Source organism: Onychostruthus taczanowskii, unplaced genomic scaffold (genome assembly GCF_017590055.1).
Source record: "Onychostruthus taczanowskii isolate IOZ18803 unplaced genomic scaffold, ASM1759005v1 scaffold91, whole genome shotgun sequence".
NCBI classification, from domain to species: Eukaryota; Metazoa; Chordata; class Aves; order Passeriformes; family Passeridae; genus Onychostruthus; species Onychostruthus taczanowskii.
The window spans coordinates 829703-849242 of record NW_024507105.1 but is presented as its reverse complement, the minus strand read 5'-3'; the positions used below and the strand labels follow the sequence as shown (position 1 = coordinate 849242).

Sequence of the window (19540 nt, the reverse complement as noted above, 5' to 3'; positions counted from 1 at the left end):
TCAGTCTTTCATTGTACAGCCACAGGTGGCTGCGTTGCTGGTTGTCAGCTCACTGGTGTGCAGGGAAAGTTGGATGCTTTGCTTCTTCCAGCTGAAAAGCTGCTCTAGGCAGTGGGGACGGGGTGAGCAGAGGGAGCCCGTGTGGTGCCCCATGGGCTGGGGCATTTCTGGGCTGGCTGGGACCTTGCCCAAACAGCTCAGTGGTGTTTTGGGGCTGGATGAGGGAAGCTAATCTTGCCAAAAACAAAGAGCTCCTCAGCGTGCTGCTTTTTCCTGGGGGACAATGTCTTTGTGGAGCTCGTGCCACATCCCATGCACCCCAGGATTTAGGCCACCTTTCGTGCAGGTAGGGAGCAGAGTTGGTGCTGCTGGATGAGCTTCAGGGCTGACCCAGGCCCTGAGGGTGTGAACCTAGCTGCTCACACAAACTCTGCAGTAGCAAGTGACCACGGTCTCCTCTAGAAGAGGACAAGGGACTTTCACTGACTGTCACAACCAGGGACATTGGGCCCTCTCCAGATCTGGGCTCTTCCTCTCCTGCACCTCTCTCTCAGCTCCTAGCAGCCCTGGCTGCCCTTGTCCCAGCCCCAGTCCTCTGTGAGGTGGTCTCCTGGTCCCCTGTGATGGCAGAAAGGGATCCTGTTTTTGTGGTCCAAATTCCCTCTCTGAAAATTCAAAACAAATCCAGGAACATAATTGTTAGAACTACTTTTCTTTCTATGCCTTTCTAAATTACCATCTCTATTGTGTGGGGCTTTTTTTCCCTAAAGTTCCACCAAGGAGATTTAGAGGCTCGATTTCCTCCGGGACCAAATCCCTTAATTGGCTTTAACCTTTTTAATTGGCTTAGGGATGCTCTGCACCTTTCCCATCTCACATCCTCAGTAGTAGGAAACTCTTCTCCAGCTCAGAGGAGCTTGCTGCCAGGTCAGGGTCTGCCTTGAGCACGTGGCACTGTGATGGCATGGGAACAGCAAGCGCTTTGGAGGAGGAAGGGCCACACAGCATGTGCATCCCCCAAAGCCACCCAAAATTCTCCATAGCCTCTCCCCTGTCCCACCTCACTCCAGCCATCACATGCAGCTAGGTCACATCTTTCTCTCTTGTGTTTTGTTTTTCTTTTTAACAAGGTGAAGGTAGGAGTTTGAAGTTTAGTCTCCCGTCCCTGCGGCGACTCAAAATCCAGCGGAAATCTCTGCCCACCAGTGAGTTTGATGGAGTAGCCATTGACTATGGAAAGGTAACCGTAGCCTTTATCTGATACCAGCCCACGCCTCAGGCCAGGTCCCAGCGCTCTTCCTTGCTGTCCCCATCCCACTTCCCTTGGCTGCTGTGGCTCGGGCCATCTCCAGTGGCAGGGCACGGGCTCAGCCTGCTGAGGGCTGGCAGGAGCGCGGGGCTTTGGCGCCGTGGGCTGCAGCTCCACCCTGCTGCTCTGCACATCCCGTGCCTCGAGGGGGGAGCGGGAGACGTGCCAAAGCGGGGAGGAAGGTCTGCCTCCATACTCCGAGTTGTCCAGGATGGTGGAGTTGCAGGGAGTTGTCCCCACCTCAAGTTGGGGATGTGCTGGTGGTTGTAGGAGCGTGGATCAGGTGTGCTCTGAGCAAGGACTGGCAGGCTCATTTCCCCGTGTTTTCCTGGCAGGGAGTAGGCAGCACAGGCAGGTCCAGCTTCTCAGCCCTCCAGCAAAGATTGTACTTCCCATGATGGAAGGTGATGCTGTCACCAGTCTTGAAAAACTGTTGGTGGGGCTTGTTTAGAGATTGCTGTTCTTGGTGGCTTCCTGACTGTCAACAGTGCTCAGGGTACTTCCAGTCAAAGACCTGTTGTTTTCTGAAATGCTGCAGCTCAAGGCTGTGAGCAGGAGGCTTTTGCTCTGCTAATGCATCCCTGGGTGCCGGGGTCTGGCAGTGCTGGGTGTATCCAGGCAGCCTGGATAAATCTGCTTCCCCAAACCGTAGATACAATGAGATGGAAGGTGCCTGTCTTCTCAGAGGTGTTTATGGTAGGTTGAAGATGTGTGTAGGGTTATCAGATGCTTTGGGTACATCATTCTCATAGGCACCAGCACTGCTAAAAGCTCTGGGTACCCCGAGGCTGGAGCTGCACGGGGCACTGCAGTGTGGAAAGGAAATGGAATGCAGTGTGGAATGGAAAATGTGCAATGAGGACAGCCTGATGATTCACCACTTTGCTGGAGCTTGGTCAAGTGGGCACAGCCCAGAGATGCAACAGTCAGCCTCTCCAGGCACCCCATCCTAAAACCTGCCCTAAAGGGCCTTAGGGATGGTGAGAAGTGCCACAGTTCCTCCTGTGGGTATTACTGGAGGTGCACATTCTCATGGGTTTCTCCTTCAGAAGGTGGTTGCTTTGCACACCCCATTGCAGAAACTCTTCAGGTCTCCAAGGAAAAGGGTTTAGCCGTGGTTTACGGTGGCTGTAGGAGAAGGAGGAGCAATATGGCTGAATTTCCAAACCCTCCAGTGCTTCCTGGTGCAGAGCACATCCTCCTCCATAAACACCAGCACAGGGCCTGGGCACTGACCCTCGGTGGTGGCCTGAGCTCTTGCAGCAGGGGAGAGAAGGGCAGCTCCAGTAGTGGGACACAGGGGCATCTCAGAAAAACGCATGGCACAGCAGGTACTCCAGGCAAGCCTGTCCCTAGGTCTCCTCTTCTCTTGCTCTCACCTGCTTCCACCTGTGCAGCATCGCCTCGCAAACCTCCCCGCGCCGCCCAGCCTCCGGCGGGAGCTGGTAGGAGCTAGGAGCTGCCAAGTCCCCAGGGACTCGGTCGCCCCACTCCAAAGCAGGTCCTGGTCCAGGCTGGAGATGACCTCAGGAACTGCAGTGCTTCCCAGCCCTCTGCCTCTCCTCTTACCTACCCCGGCTCCCTCTCCTTCCCCCACAGCACGCGGGGACTCCTTCTAATACAACGCTTTCTCCTGGCTGTCTTAAAGCCTGGTGGTGACTCCCTGATTTTGAGGGACTTGAAGACATCGCCCAAGGAAAACTGTATGCAGTCAGAGACCGAATCCCTCCTGGAAAAGGAGCGGAGGCCAAGCCTGGAGGCCGACCCCACCCTACAACACTCGTCCCCGAAACAAGAGCCTCCCGTGCTGGGCCCACGAGGGTCGTACCCCGCATGGGGTTTCTTTCGGTCTCGCCCTGGGGGCAGCTTCCACAGCCTCCGCAGGGTCTCCTCCTTGGACAACTTTGAGGCTGCGAGGTCTGAGTTCCAGAGAAAATTCAGGGAAAGGAGGGCAAACTCAGGTAGGGAAAACCCCGGAGCTGTCGGTTCTACTGCGGGAGTCAGGGTTCTGGCGATGGCCTCAGCACATCTCGGGGGGGAGGTCTCGGTCTCTTTTCCCTCTGCAAAGTGGAGATTACCTGGGTCTTCTCCCCAAAACCCACTGGTCTCCATGTGATTCCCTGCACAGGCAGGTCCTGCTCTGTAGGTAGAGCCATCCGTGGTTTGTGTGTAAGGTGTGAGACTGTACGAGGTTGCATTTGGCTGCCCCACACAAGGGGCATCCCGATGCCATCCCGCCTTCCCTGGAGGGAGGGAAGGGCTCTGCAGGCATGTGCAGTGTGAGCTGTGTCCATGTGTTGGAGGTGGGTGAGACACCGGCCAGGCCACTCTGAAGGGCTGGAGGGAACGGTCCTTCATCATGCTATCCACGTGCAGACCTCTGGTTCTCCTGAGAGTGATGAGGACAAATTAGATGGAGGTCAAGAAAGAGAAGGCTCTCAGCTGGGGATGAGCGAGATCAATCTGTGGAATCTGGCTGTAAAAATGGGCTTGGGGGTTCATGATCCTCCAATAGCCACAGGTTACAGACCCTCAGGAGGAGACATGATGTAGAGGGAGGGGCATGAGCAGGGAGAAGGGTGGCAGCAGGATGGCTGGTGCTAACTGGGCACCTTCACAATGTCTTCAGACACCTCCTGCCCACACCACCACTTGGGGCAATGTCGGAGTGCAAGGGTTAGAAGAGGTCAAAAATTGAAAGTACAACCCTGCCCTGCCTGTAGGAGATGGAAAGGTTGGCACACACTGAGGACACTGCCCGGGGATCTTCCTGGAGCTCTGGGTCTGGGTACAGACTCCCACTCATGACAATACGTTGCCACAAGCCTGACCATGAAATGACCACCAACACAGCTTCCTCCCTGGTCCTGCCCTGGGGTGACCCAGAGGCAGGTCTCCAGGGAGAAATATCAGGATCCATCGTCACTACAGCTCTTCTTCCAGAGAAAGCTCTGACCTCCCTACCTGGAGCTGGGGGTGGAGGATACCTCCGACTCCTGGTTTACTTTGGTGGCTAAAAACCAAGACAGCAGCTCAGAAGCTGTGTTTGTCAGGCAAAAGGTAGAGAAGAACAACCTCCTCCTGTTTGTTTTCATGCCAATTTTGGCATCTCTCCCTGGTGAATCTCAGTGGGTTGGTCCCCAACCCACTACAGTCATCAGGGGTAGCAAAGGACACTGAGTGTCTCTGTGTTTTGGCAGCTGCTCTGAGCCTCCTGCAGGAGGTTTAATGGTGAAAAGATGGGTGATGTGTGGGAAAAACAGCCCTCTCTCAGGCATCCCAGGCTGGGCATCCCACATCTGGGCCAGCCTGAAGAAGTCAAGCCTTTACGGCCAAGCAGATTTTGTCACCCTTTGGTGGCACCTTGTGGTGGTCCCCAGCTCCTGGAGGTCCTACACGAGGTCAGGGCTCTGGGGATCTGTTCCTGCTCACACTGCCCTTCTCAGTGCTCCTCTCCATCCTCTTTCAGAGGCTTCCCATGTCAAGCCCAACCCCCCGAACTCCACCTCGGACTCGGACCTCATGAAGTACCGGACCATCAGCCAGATCCCCCAGTTCACGCTCAACTTCGTGGAGTTCAACCTGGAGAAGCACCGCTCAGGCTCCACCACAGAGATTGAGATAATTGCTCCCCACAAGGTGATGGAGCGCACCCAGAACGTCACCGAGAAGGTCACACAGGTATGGGGGCCGTGAGATGCCACCAAGGCAGTGATGGGGTGCTGGTGTTGCTGCTGGGGGCAGTCACAAGGACTCTGGTGGCTTTGGGAGGAGAGGAGCAGAGAGGGCAGTGACAGCTGGAGATTCCATCCCAGGAAATGCCAGTATCCCCATGTTTGGTTATGCCTTCCTCTGAATGGCTGAAATGCTCATTTTGGTCCCCTAAATGAGTATTTCTGGCAATTTGTGGCTGGGGAAACACCAGCATAAACTGCTTGTGATGGTGGCCTTGAAGGGGACGTGTGTTTGCGTGTTTGTGTGTGCATGTGGCTTCTTTTGTGGGGAGATCTGGCCACTGTTCCTGCTCCCCAGCGCTGGGAACGGAGCCCTTGAGGCACCACTGGCCCCGAGGTGCCCAGCCACAAACCTGGCCTGGTGTCAGCACACCGAGGGCCACAGGATCCCCTGGGAGACAGCAGGTGGCACTGCACTGTCACTGCAGGGGACACTCACACACTGTCACCCAGAGGGACACGGGATGGTGCATCCCGTGGGGATATCAGTGAAAGGTGCTGATGTATCCCACAGTCCCGAGTAAGGAGCTCTTCTAGCTGTGGGGAAACCGAGGCACTGAAGAGCCTCAATGTATAAAACACATCCAAAGGCACCTCCCATTGTTGCCAGCAGCAGCCCAGGGCAAATTTAATGAAAACACAGCCATCTGACCCCAGAAAAGCCTCCAGCCTTGGGAGTTTGCTCCATCAGAGTGGGGTGGTGTGCAGGATTCTCCTTGTGTCTCAGTGCCATGTTAAATAATTCATGGTGAGGCAGAGACAGCGGCGAGACACCGTCTAAAAATACCAGCGGGTGGGCAGGGAGTGGAGACGAGCTGTTTGGGATGGTCTGGCCCTGCAGTGAGCTGGCAGGGAGGGCAGGCCACAAGTGCAATGAAGGTCCCACAGCCTCACAGGGCTGTGGTTCTGGAGCACAGCTGGAGGCACGTGGGGATGCTGTGGGGTCAGTGTCAGCAGGCTGGGGTCCTGTCTGCAGGTGGAACGTGTCCCAGTCCCCTCATCTGCCCCTCTGGGCAGGAGGGTGCTGGGGACAGGGATGGGGGGCTGAGCTGTGTCAGGATATGTGCTGGGAGTAACACTGGGTCACTGCCAGCCTGCAGCCAGCACCATGGGCCTGATCCTGCCCAGCCACTCGTGCTTGAGGCTCTCCTGGTGATTCTGGAGGGGCCCCCACCTCAGGTCAGTCCCCTTATCCCCAGCACCAGGCAAGGGACACTGGGGGCAATGGGAAGGTGACGGGTGCTGGGGAACCATGGGGCATGAGCAATGGCCTGGGTTAGCCAGGGTCACAGGAGCCTCCCCCCTCTGTCACCCACAGCCCACACACACCCTGCTCCCTCCTCCTCCTCCTTCTCCCCTCTGCACTCCCTCGCTCACTGCCAGCACCCAGCACCCCACACCATGAGGCTGTGGCCACGGCTAAAGTGCAGGAGGAAGGGGACAAAGGGATGGGGCACCCAGGAGGATCACCATGGGGAACACTGGCACTGCCAACTTCAGAGACTCCCAGGGCCACCCAGACCACCCAAGGGTGACCTTCCCATCCCGTAGGGGCAGAGAGGAACAAGGCTGCAGGGGCTTCTTAGCTCTGTGTTGGTTTGGATGCTCTTCTGGGGGTTGTTTCTTTACTCTTTTCTGCCTCAGATTTTTGGGGCTGTGGTTTTTTATTCATTCCTGCCTGGAAAGCAAGAGTGTTTAACCTGTTCTTGCTTCTGCCACAAGAGCTAGGTGCCAGGAACGAGGGGCAGGGCAGGTGCCCCAGCACAAGGAACAGTATTTGATGTCCTGAATTCAGGACTGGCCCCACAGAGCTGCCTCCAGCCAGGCAGAACAAGCATTCAGCTGCTGAGGCTGGGAGCATTGCTGGTTTTCCCAGACACAAGGTGAAGGAGCCCATCTCAGCTCTTCCAGGTGCATCCTAATTTTAGGCTCAAGCGTTTTATCAGTGTTGCCTTGTTCCCGTCCCCACCATCCCCACAGGAGCCGGTCCCCAAGCCCAGCTGGCGCCTCATTCCCTCCACAACGATTGCGTTTGGGTCACTTTTTCCAATCCCTCCCCTCTCCGTCCACCAACGACGTCGACGGCTCCCGCCGCTCCATTGGCGCTCCCGTCCCCACGGGGGCCCGGCATCGATTGGCTTTGATTAATCCGCGCTGGGCTCCCGAATGCCCTTCGCAGCCGCATGTCTCCCACCCGCCTGGCCGAGTGCCTGCGTGCCTGCGTGGGCAATGCCACGGCCCGAGCGCTGCGCCCGCCGTGCCGGACGCCGCCTGGGCGTGTGGGGCTGGGGGCCCCCATGGTGGACACCCGGACCTCGAGGGCCAGCTGCCGCCTGGGGCGCAGGGCGAGCTGCAGGCAGGTAGGAGCAGGGGACATCTCTGGGGCACGGGACTCGCCGGTGTCCCGGGGCTCTGGGATGTGGGAGAGGCTGCTTGTTGTGGGATGGGGCTACAGGGATGGATCCACTTTGGATGGCAGCATCAGGAGCCCTTAGGAAACGCTTGAGCAAGAAACCTTGATCCTTCCTGTCAGGGCGGGAAGGATCAGACCCTTCTTCCAGGTCTGTTGCCAGATCCATGGTGATGTTCATCTCTATTGCCTTGGGATATGTGGATCCTCCTTTCTCCTCTCTTCTCTTTCCTCTCTCCTCTCCTTTGCAGCCCTGCAAAAAGCTCCCTTTTACCTGGGGGCTCAGTGCCAGGAGAGAGAATTGAGGTGCCCCTTACCCTCCTCTGCAACTGGCACGGGTCCCAGCACCACAGGGACACTGGGGGACATCAGAGCAGCAGGAGCAGGAAGGGGATCCAGCTGCCTCCAGCTCCAAATAAGCCCCTTCATGCCGCCACCCCTCAGCACCAAAGCAGGGCAGCCCCACCCCTCCCTTACCCAGTGCCTTGTGTTGTGTCCCCACAGTGGCTTTAGAGCCACCAGGAGCTGGCATTGGTCCTGGAGGGGGAGTTGGGCCAGGCTTGGATGTGTGGGGAACTCACTGGGGCTGTGGACTGTCCCCCTGAAAGCAGCGAGCCCTGGGGACATGTGACCATGGAGGGTGCTTGCACCATCTCACCACTTGATATGGTGTTTGCACGTTGGTGGCCACAGGTGAGATGGGAAATGAGCATTGCCTGAGGCTCTGCTGCAGGTGGCCCAAGCTATCCCCCTGCTTGGAGGACAAGTGTGCCAGAAGGACATCCAGGGGAAGATACTTGCTATGGCCAAGAAAGGCATGGTGCAAGGCTTGCAGGATGCCTAATCTGCTGTCACCTCGGGTGACACAGCCATGTGAGGGCATCTCCAAGCTGCCCTTCCCATAGCCCTGTACCAGGGACACCCAGCAGCTCCCAAGCAGGCACAGAGCTGAGGGCAGAATGAGGCTCAGCAGCAGGCACTTTCCTCTCTGCTGGGTCAGAAGGCCATAAAGCATGTAAGAAGCTGCCCCAAGGGTGCTGTGACCATCACAGACAGACAAGGACCTTGTGTCAGCCACAGTGGGAACTGGACAAACACATATGCAGCCAACAAAGGTGAAAAAGCTGTAGGAAACCATTGTGTGCTCCTCGATGCTCTACCAGCACATGGAAGTCCCTTGCCCAGTTCCTGGCATTATCCAACCTCTCTCCTGGTCTCACATCCTTCTCACACACCTCTCCTGGCAGGTGCTGTCCCTGGGCGCTGACGTCCTTCCCGAGTACAAGCTGCAGGCGCCGCGCATCCACCGATGGACCATCCTGCACTACAGCCCCTTCAAGGCCGTGTGGGACTGGCTCATCCTCCTGCTGGTCATCTACACTGCTGTCTTCACCCCCTACTCAGCCGCCTTCCTGCTCAACGAGGAGCAGGTGGAGGAGAAGCGCTGGGACTGCAGCTACTCCTGTGACCCACTCAACATCATTGACCTCATCGTGGACATCATGTTCATCGTGGACATTGTCATCAACTTCCGCACCACCTATGTCAACATCAACGACGAGGTGGTGAGCCACCCCGGCAAGATCGCCATTCATTACTTCAAGGGGTGGTTCCTCATTGACATGGTGGCTGCCATCCCCTTTGACCTGCTCATCTTCCGCTCTGGCTCTGATGAGGTAAGAGCAGGGTCTATCAGGACAGAAGGGGACGCGTGGGTGGATAGGGAGAGATGTATGAGAAAGACAGAAAGATGTGGGCAGTTTGATGTAAGAGGTGGATGGCTAAATCCATGGGAAGAGGGGTAGTTGGTCACAGGGTGGAGAAGGGTGTCTTTACAGGTTTTTAAGCAGCTGGGACCTGGTATTTAATTTTTTAGTGTCAGGCAATCCCTACTCTAATGTTAGGAGTGGATCCACTCCCCTTGTTGAGGCTGACCCAGCAGAGCAGGCTGGGGGCTCAGTTTAAGGGCTGACCCCACACTCCAGTGTGGGTGAATTTGGGGGTGCATTGCCAGTCAGACTCAAAACATTGGCAGTGGGATAACCCTTAGTTACTGTACTGCCTGGAGGCTCCACCTCTGGGATTGAAAAGGAGTTCTTTTGGGAGCAATGGCTGGCAAGGCAAGGACCCATCAGGAAACATAGGCTTGGCCTTGGCTCTTCTCACTTGCTCATCCCTAATCCCAGAGCTTGTTGCCTTTATGATCAGCACAGGCAAACTGCCCTTCCTGTGCTGTGACTCATCTGACCTAGTTCAGAGGTCACCTCCAGGACAAGGTGATTCACACTCTAGAAATGCATTTTTATCCTTCAAAGGAAGCACGGCTCAGCTGGGAACATGCCTTTGGAACATGCCATATTTGTCCTTTGCATGTCCCTGAGGTGTCTCACCTCTCCCCTGCAGACCACCACCCTCATTGGCCTCCTGAAGACTGCCCGGCTGCTGCGGCTGGTGCGCGTGGCGCGGAAGCTGGACCGGTACTCGGAGTACGGAGCAGCCGTGCTCTTCCTGCTCATGTGCACCTTCGCCCTCATCGCCCACTGGCTGGCCTGCATCTGGTACGCCATCGGCAACGTGGAGCGGCCCTACATGGAGCACAAGATCGGCTGGCTGGACAACCTGGGTGACCAAATTGGCAAGCGCTACAACGACAGCGACCTCTCCTCTGGCCCATCCATCAAGGATAAATATGTCACTGCCCTGTACTTCACCTTCAGCAGCCTCACCAGCGTGGGCTTTGGCAATGTCTCGCCCAACACCAACTCTGAGAAGATCTTCTCCATCTGTGTCATGCTCATTGGCTGTGAGTGCCTGCGCACGTCCCACTGTTCCCATCCCTGCTTTGGAGGTTGGAGCATCTCCCTCTGCCTCTTCTGCACAGACAAATGGATGGGGTGATAGAAATACATGTTCTCAGGTCCTGGTAGATATGGGTTTTGGGAATCTGCTGGTTCCAGGTCTCATGTAGCTGGACACGCATCTCTCCATGTCCCACTGAGTCCTGCCCTCTCGTTTCAGCTCTGATGTACGCCAGTATCTTCGGCAACGTCTCAGCCATCATCCAGCGCCTCTACTCAGGCACGGCACGCTACCACACACAGATGCTGCGGGTCAAGGAGTTCATCCGCTTCCACCAGATCCCCAACCCCCTGCGCCAACGCCTGGAGGAGTATTTCCAGCATGCCTGGTCCTACACCAATGGCATCGACATGAACGCGGTGAGTGTGGGCAGGTAGGCCCTCTGTCCTCACAGCACTTTGTCCTAAACAACACAGTGTCTAGATCTGGGTCCACCCAAATATTTCCATCCTTTTGACCAGGATAGAGGCAGGAGACTTGGGAGGCTGGAGACAGACTCTATCCATACAGCTTCGCATTTCCACCTCCTGCATCCCCCTTTCTCCTTCTCTCCTTTTTCTGCCCATTCCTTTACATGTACCCAGAGGTTTTCCAGGATCATGAGCACATTTCTTGGCCAGAGAGCAGGTTTGGTGGGGAGCTCAGAGTCCCTCTTGCCACTGAGCACTTTCAGGCTGGTGTCTGTTGGTGTCACAGGAGCGGAGCAGGTATCGATCCAGTTCCTCTCCACACCACCGGTTGCTAAGCAAAGTGCATCCTGCTCTCGCAGCAGGGAAAGGAGGGCATTTAAATAAACCTCGATCCATTTTAATTAGAGCCCAGAGAGGCAGCTGTTTGTTAGCAAAGGGGGGATCAATGGCGGAGCTGTGCTGGAGAGGCGCCGTGTCTCCGAGCCTTTGTGCCGACAGTGCCAGGGCTCTGTGGGGATGAGGATGCAGCTTGGCTGAGGTGTTCTGGGCTGGGGACTGGACTCAGCCCTGGGATTCAGTGCACAGACATGAGGGCTCGGCCAGCAGCAAGGCAGAGGAATGAAAAAGGATAAGGCAAGGAGAGACATGAGACCTTGTATTCCTGGTCTCTTAGGTATCAGGTTATCAGCCCACTCATTCCATGCTAATGCTCCTTCTTTTCCTTAAGATTTGATCCTGAGCAGCATCAGGACACAGATTTGTATGAATTCAGCATCTCCCTCTAAAGTTGCTGCTGCCACATGAAACAACTGAGCAGCATTTGTGGGTTTGCTGCTGGGAGAGCTTTGGGTTAAACCTCTCAGGTGGAGGAGACACCCTGGGCTGGACATCAGTGGCAATAACGAGAAGCAGTGCCACCCTACCATAAGCACAGGTGCTCTTGGCTTAGTACAAACCCAGGTCACAAATCCCCAGGGAGAGCTGAGCTTGCGGCTCAGCCATGCCGCCGCTCACACCGATTCCTGCTGGCTGCTGCAGAGACACAGCGTGATCTCATCAATCACCCCACAGCCTGATCAATTCGTCCACCCCTGATTTCCCAGTAGGGAAACACTTCTGCTAGCATGGGAGATCGAGCTGAAGCCAGGAACAAGTCGTGCTCACCAGCCCCAGCATGGCTGTTCCAGATTTGGCCACCAGCGGGATGTGAGCAAAGAGGACAGCAAGGAGGACCCCAGGGCCATATGCTGCTCTCCAAAAAAAAACCCAAACCCAGGTGGTTTTCACCTTGGCACTGTGAGTCATTGGTGGCAGCAGCTTTCTCCATATTGTGAGTTTTACCTTGATGTCACCTTCAGATTCAGCTTTTGTTCAACATGAGGTATTTGCACAGGTATATTTAGCTGTCAGTGCACACAACTGTCCTGTGCTGCTGTTTCTTGGCATTCAGGCAGGTGCTGTTTAATTAAGGTTTTTGTGCTCTTTGTGCCAGTTTCTGCTCTCATTCATCCAAGATTAGTGGGTGTAAAGATGAAAAAGGGGATATGCCACCATTGGGTATAAATAGATTGAACTGGTTACTTTTATTTATTGCTTAGGAGTGCAGTTGTCCCCAGCCACAAGCAGTAAAAGCCAGCGACAGGCAGGCAGGGATCCACCAAGGGAAGATCAAAAGATGATCGAAATCACGGAATCACAGAATGGTTTACAGTTGGAAGGGACCTCAAAGCTCAAACTTTTCCACTCCCTGCTATGAGGGTTTTTGTGCTCTTTGTGCCAGTTTCTGCTCTCATTCATCCAAGATTAGTGGGTGTAAAGATGAAAAAGGGGATATGCCACCATTGGGTATAAATAGATTGAACTGGTTACTTTTATTTATTGCTTAGGAGTGCAGTTGTCCCCAGCCACAAGCAGTAAAAGCCAGCGACAGGCAGGCAGGGATCCACCAAGGGAAGATCAAAAGATGATCGAAATCACGGAATCACAGAATGGTTTACAGTTGGAAGGGACCTCAAAGCTAAAACTGTTCCACTCCCTGCTATGAGCAAGAACATCTTCTCCTAGACCAGGTTGTTCCAAGCCCCATCTAGTCTGGCCTTGAACACTTCCAGAGATGGGAAAATGTCCCCACCTTTGGCTTCCTGGGCAAAGTCTCCCTGTTTGGCCCCATTGTTTCATGCTGAGTGTCATACAACCTCTCAGCTCTGTCACAGCGTTCCTCCTAGGGACAGTGGCCTGATGGCATCTCTCCCTGGCTCTCCACAGGTGCTGAAGGGCTTCCCCGACTGCCTGCAGGCCGACATCTGCCTGCACCTGAACCGCACGCTGCTGCAGAACTGCAAAGCGTTCCGGGGAGCCAGCAAAGGCTGCCTGCGCGCCCTGGCCATGAAGTTCAAGACGACTCATGCACCGCCCGGGGACACCCTGGTGCACTACGGAGATGTCCTCACCACACTCTACTTCATCTCCCGGGGTTCCATTGAGATCCTCAGGGAAGATATTGTGGTGGCCATCTTAGGTGAAAAAGTCCTTCCTTTTGTGAGGGGTGACGGGCGAGGGGCAAAGGGTGATGAGCAGTGAGCAGTGGACAAAGGGTGGCAGGTGAGGGTAAAGAACTTCCCCACATACTGGGGAAGGGAAGGTTGTTCCTCAGCATCTGATGGGTCCCCACGCCAGTGGACAGGGAAAGGAGGATCCCTGGGAGATGCAAAGGAGTGAGGAGAGCAGAGCATGGCTCAGCAGTCTCCAGCCTGGCTTGGTGTCACCATCACTGGTGGCTTTCACAGTGTTATCCCCAACACACAATCAGAGTTGGGGTTGCTGGGCATCCCCTTGTTCACAAGCCCCAAGGTAAGGGGTTCTGGACCAGAATAGCTGGACAGTAGTGGGTGCCCACATCTCCACAATGAGCTGTCTCTTGGCATAGGGAAGAATGACATCTTTGGGGAGCCCATCAGCCTCTACGCCCGCCCAGGGAAGTCCAACGCCGACGTGAGGGCCCTGACCTACTGCGACTTGCACAAGATCCAGCGTGAGGACCTGCTGGAGGTCTTGGATATGTACCCAGCCTTCTCTGACAACTTCTGGAGCAACCTAGAGATCACCTTCAACCTACGAGATGTGAGTGCCAGGGCTGCCCCAGGGAGCAAATGTAGTCAGTGCTTAAATTTGGCAAGTGGAAGGGCTGAAGCAAGGCTGTCAGGAGGTGCAACAGCCACATTTCCTAGGACATTCTCCAGGGAGTTATGATTCCTCCACAGCAGGACACATCTACTTTTATAGTGCGTGACTGAACTTTGTCCTTTCCTGACAAACGCCGACGTGAGGGCCCTGACCTACTGCGACTTGCACAAGATCCAGCGTGAGGACCTGCTGGAGGTCTTGGATATGTACCCAGCCTTCTCTGACAACTTCTGGAGCAACCTAGAGATCACCTTCAACCTACGAGATGTGAGTGCCAGGGCTGCCCCAGGGAGCAAATGTAGTCAGTGCTTAAATTTGGCAAGTGGAAGGGCTGAAGCAAGGCTGTCAGGAGGTGCAACAGCCACATTTCCTAGGACATTCTCCAGGGAGTTATGATTCCTCCACAGCAGGACACATCTACTTTTATAGTGCATGACTGAACTTTGTCCTCTCCTGACATTTTTTTTTCAGAGACCTGAAATACAGACAAGAAAGTAAAATTCCCTCCATGTCCTGTCCCACTCTGGGATGTCCTGCCATTCTCAGGGTGCTCCTTCCCTCCCGTGGCCCTGACACACTTACCTCAGTCTCAGAGGAGCTTCAGGAATCCCTTGAGCTTTGAAACCAGTCCAGGAAGCACTGGGTGGGACAGGGCAGTGGTGAAGAGACAGAAGTACCTTCACCTTCAGAGGACACGGAAAGGGCTTTAGCCCCCATGCACGCACGGATGGGACATGACACCCTTTCCCTGATGACCAGCCCCTCTCGTTCCTCAGGCAGACAGCGTTCCCCGCTCACCCCTCAGCGAGGAGTACGACTGCACCTACCGCCGGGCTCGCCGCCGCAAGCACTCCCCTTGCCAGCCCAACAAGCCTGGTGAGTCCCCTGCGCTGGCAGAGCCCCGCCTGCAGGGCAGGACAGTGGCATCAGTATTAATTACTACCCGGGCAGGTGACCCAAAGCAGAGGTACCTGGGTGTCTCTGTCCCTGCAAACCATCCCCTCGCCGCCGCAAGCACTCCCCTTGCCAGCCCAACAAGCCTGGTGAGTCCCCTGCACTGGCAGAGCCCTGCCTGCAGGGCAGGACAGTGGCATCTGTATTAATTACTACCCGGGCAGGTGCCCCAAAGCAGAGGTAGCTGATGTCTCTGTCCCTGCAAACCATCCTGCAGGCACCCAAGCTGCCTTCCGTCCCTCCCCTTGGGGTGCCCCAGCCCTACAGGCATCCTGAGGGAACGGGGGGCTGTTTTTTTCATGTGTGGTACTCCCCAGAGTGACCTGTTGTGCTGTCCCACAGACCCAGACACGGGCATCTCTGATGCAGAGCAGTATCACACCTACTCCGAGCTCACCAACCCGCAGGACCCGCTGAGTAAGGACCAGTGGGACGACGTGGGCAGCAGCACCTCTCCGTGCTCCCAGGCCAGCGACGACGAGGCCAAGAGTGGCAGCCCTGTGAAAGCTGAGCCCTTCCCCACACCCAAAAAGGATGACTTGGCTCTGCCCTCGCTCAGCCTCATCACCACCAGCGCTGGTGACACGCAGGTCGGCAAGCAGGCAGCGGAGAGCAGCCAGTCCTACACAGGTACCCAGGGCTGCAGGCAGAGCTGGCAGGAGGGTGCTGAGACGTGCTTGGGTATCATGGCCTTGTCTTGGAGCAGGGCCAAGCTGCTCATGTGTATTTGAGGGGAGCCACACTCCAAGGTCAAGGGTCTTGGCTGCCTTTTGTCCCCAGCTGGATCTGCTCTGTCCCTCCTGTGCCACTCCCATGTACGTCAGTCAGGGTTGTGGCTCTCCATGTGTTGGTGATGGATCTCCATGTGTGTTGGTGATGGATCTCCATGTGTGTGGGTGATGGCTCTCCAAGGGTGTTGGGGATAGCTCTCCATGATGTCAGTGGTGGCTCCACGTGTATGTTGGTGACATGTATCCTCCATGTATCAGGTGACAGAATCTGAAGCACCTCCATACCGGTGGGGCTGGAGGATGCAAGACAAGTGCTGAGATGTCTCCTCTCCTTCCAGCCACTCCCCTGGATATTCCCAACATGTTCACCTTCTGGGAGGACCGGCAGCCAGCCCAGCCTGCGGAGCCTCTGCAGCACATCTCGCTGGTGCACAGCTCACAGGACGTGCCCCTGCACAGTGACTACAGGCCAGGCCAGATCGAGTCCAGGCTGGAGCTCCTGCAGGCCCAGCTCAGCAGGTGGGCAGGGTTGGAGAGGACCTGGGGGGCTCTGGGCCATCACCTTCTGCTTTCTAGAGGTGGCTGCAGTGGGCTCTGTGTGCAGCAACACCACATCCTGACCCCTGGGACGCTGCATTCCTGGGGAGGGGATGGGAGTGCTTTGCAAATGCAGCGGCTTCTCAAAGGGCAAGTCCTGACCCTGACTGCAGCCCAGCCCCTCATCTGCTGCTGTGCCACCACCCTTGGCAGGTGTCACCACCCCCAGGATCTCCCACAGTGCCACCTGAGATCTGTCACTTTGCCGTGACTTCCAAACTCAATGCAACTGCAGATATTAAACCATCCACAGGCACAACTGGAGCGCTTTGCAGGTCTCCTCTTCCTGCTGCAAAGACCTACAAACACCCTCTTGCTTGAGCAAATAAGCCTCATGACCATCACCAGTGTCTAAATAAGAAAAAATACATGATTTTTCAAACTGACAGAGAGCAGGCTTAGATTGAATACTAGGAAAAAATCCTTCTCTGTGAGGGTGGTGAGACCTGGCACAGGGTGCCCAGAGCAGCCATGGCTGCCCCGTACCTAAAGTGTTCCAGGCCAGGTTGGAAGGGGCTTGGAGCAACCTGCATCCCTGGAAGGCAAATGGAAGGCATCCCTGCCCATGGCTGGGGATGGAACTGGATGAGCTTTAAGATCCCTTTCAACCCCAGCTGGTCTGTGACTTTTGAAGAAGGAAGAACCCACACTGGAGGTGCAGGTTTAAGGTCCCCAGGCAGCACCCACAGGAGGGGCTGACACTGTGGGTTCTGTTGCTGAGCTCATTTCACCACACACTTGTGTTTAGGTGTCTCTCCAGTGCACCAGCACTGGGGGACAGATCTGCCCACTCTGTCAGTGATGCTGTAACTGTGTCCTGCAAGCAGGGCCGTGCCCACTCCTGCCAGAGCTGTTCACTTCAGTCAAGGACAAGGGACAAAGAAGAGACTTCTACTTTTCCGTTTTCTTCTGTTCCTGAGTTAAAAGTGGTTGGCACTAACCTGCCTTGCTCCATCTGTCAGCACAGGCAGCTGGCCTGGAGAATTGATCCAGATTAAAACTAACCATTGCAATTTTTTCCCCCCTCCAGGGTAATTTTAGCTTTTTTTCAAATCCCCACTCCAGATCCCAGTTTGGCTCCACATAAAACTGGGCAGAGGATGATTGAGTGTGGCAGGAGAGAGATGGCAGGATTGATCTCTCTCTGGCAGTGCTGGTTTGAAGCTCTCTAAAAACCTCAACGAGCAGCAGGCAAAGCATCACTGCCCTGGGGTGGCAGGATTGGCACCTCCTCCCAGTGCCTCCCCTGCCCAGCTGCAGCATGCAAAAGGGTTCTCCGTGCTGACGCTGGGCTGTTCTGTCCCCAGGCTGGAGTCCAGGATGTCGTCAGACATTCATATAATCCTGCAGCTCCTGCAGCGCCAGCTGTCCCAAGTGCCACCCGCGTACAGCCCCATCTCGCCCACCTCCCACACCCTGGCCATGTACGGCGTCATCCCGCGGAGCCTGGAGCCCCTCGCCCCCTGTGCACCTCTGGAGGACCAGGAGCTGCCCACCCAGGAGCAGGTAAGGTCACCCCTGCTGGCTCAGCACCCGCCAGGGTCCTTCTGCCCCAGTCCCGAGTTCTCTCCAGGCAAGGCACAGCCAAACGTTCATGGGTCTCAGCAAAGCAATGGGGTCTTGACTTGGGAGCAGATCTGCCCAGTGCATCACTGGTTTTGGGGCACAGCTGCCATCCCCAACACTGCCAGGTTGCCCCATCAGTAGGGAAGGAAGTGGGTTCTTCTGCTCTGAGACTTCCTCAAGTGAAAAATAACATTTTGGGGCTCAGAGCCTGATGAGGCTCCAAGGTTGATGAGAAGAGTGTGGCTACTTCGTTTTGCTTTTACCATAACTCATACAATTCCTCGTTTCCCACCAGAGCCCGAGCTACACGGAGGTAGAAAAGTTCCACTTGAAATCCAGGGACTCCTTGTCAAGCGGGATGCAGCTGTCTGTGTCATCCGACAAAACCATGACCATCTACTCCGAGCAGGAGCACCACTCCCCACCTCTCCCGAACCCAGAGCCTCCCCACCAAAGGGCACCAAACACCCAGGGACTCTCGCGGGGCTCTCGTTTCCCTTCCCTCCCTGAGCACTTGGAGGCATCTTCCGAGCACCAGGACATTCAGAGACACCTCTCCGACCCCGTGCTTCCTGGAAGTTAGAGACGTGGGGGTGAGTCAAGAGGAACCTCAACTGCAAGCCCGGTCAGTTGATGTTGATTTTGCCTGCAAGGGTAAGACATTGGACAATGCCATTGGCTCAGGGGTATAATTTGTAGCTATCTTCTGCCACCGTGACAGGAAGTATAGAGTGGCTGGCTTCCAAGGTCAACGTTTTCCAGCGGTTCCCATAGAGTAGATTTCATTTGCACATTAGAGTGAATCTAGAACAGTTCTTACAGCCACCATCGAGCTGGTTAGCCCAAGTGGTTCCCACCACCTCCTCCTTGTCAAGGCTTCTTCTCGAGAAGGGCACAAGCCAAGCAAGCCACAGCAACCACAGGAGAGCAAACCCAGGGCTCTGGGCTGTGAGACTGCTGTGTTGGAAACCTCTGGAGCAGGGACCACTGTGTTGGGTACAAGGCTCAGCCCAGCAAAGCCCGCAGGTCTCACAGAAGGGTGGTCACCAGAGGAGGAGCATGAGATCTCCACGGTGTGGTCCAGGGAAAACTGCAGGTGGCAAGCCCAGGACAAGGACAGAGGACAGAAGCTTGTCCTACTTGATTGCCACTGAGAAGTGAAGGGCCAACAGCCCCTGCCACCTCAGCCTGCTTCAGCATGAGTTCCAGAGCACTGACTTCTCCAGCAAGGCTGATCACACCTTGCAAACCCCAACACGCATCCCACAGCTCCCCAGGTAAATCCAACCCGTCACCAGCCTGGGCATAAAGCACAAAATTCAAAAGCACAATCCCAGAAAGCTGAAAAGCCCCAGACACCCCGTGTCCAGTCCTCCCTCCCAAGCCTCTCTCTTTTGATAAAGGTTCCATAGGTGCTTCCTCTGCCCAGCCCTTCTCCCGGCAGCCTCCGCAGCATTCCGCAGGAGAAGCCCACGTAGCGCTGCCGCCTCACTGCTCGGGTAGATGCTGTGATAGTCCTAGGCCGCCAGCTCAAGTAATGTATCGAGCTCCCTCCGAGAGTAGTCAAACTGTGAGCATCTCTTTCTCTGGAGTTTTAGTGTACACTTTGCTAATAAAGATGTTTTTGGCACCTAATGCGAATTACGGCTGTGTTCCTTGGGAGCATCCATGAATTCATCCCGGGCATCTTCCCCCTGAAAAGGCTGTGGTCAAAAGCACTTCATGCAAGGAGTGTGGGGCTGGCGGACCCTAGGTGCAGTCAGGTCAAGGGTGGAGCCTGCAGGGGC

At 55.7% G+C, this 19540-nt stretch overlaps 1 protein-coding gene across 5 annotated transcripts in view; it reads left to right on the top strand.

Moving 5' to 3' along the window:
• Nucleotides 1-19376, top strand: part of KCNH6 (potassium voltage-gated channel subfamily H member 6) — a 32307-nt gene extending 12931 nt beyond the window's left edge. The window contains exons 4-17 of one of the 5 annotated variants that reach the window (XR_005954244.1): nucleotides 1131-1240; nucleotides 2958-3270; nucleotides 4779-4990; nucleotides 8701-9129; nucleotides 9857-10256; nucleotides 10472-10671; nucleotides 12988-13240; nucleotides 13649-13842; nucleotides 14682-14781; nucleotides 15202-15489; nucleotides 15929-16109; nucleotides 17495-17693; nucleotides 18049-19030; nucleotides 19157-19376. Coding sequence is in view for 4 of the 5 variants with exons in the window: in XM_041426284.1 (XP_041282218.1) it covers nucleotides 1131-1240; nucleotides 2958-3270; nucleotides 4779-4990; nucleotides 8701-9129; nucleotides 9857-10256; nucleotides 10472-10671; nucleotides 12988-13240; nucleotides 13649-13746; nucleotides 14077-14172; nucleotides 14682-14781; nucleotides 15202-15489; nucleotides 15929-16109; nucleotides 17495-17693; nucleotides 18049-18336 (3167 nt within the window). In the remaining variant the exon portion in view is untranslated. Of the gene's footprint in view, nucleotides 1-1130; nucleotides 1241-2957; nucleotides 3271-4778; nucleotides 4991-8700; nucleotides 9130-9856; nucleotides 10257-10471; nucleotides 10672-12987; nucleotides 13241-13648; nucleotides 13843-14076; nucleotides 14173-14681; nucleotides 14782-15201; nucleotides 15490-15928; nucleotides 16110-17494; nucleotides 17694-18048 lie in introns of all 5 variants that reach the window. The other 4 variants (XM_041426284.1, XM_041426283.1, XM_041426285.1 and 1 more) reach the window with 4 other exon arrangements.
• Nucleotides 19377-19540: the final 164 nt, after the last annotated feature.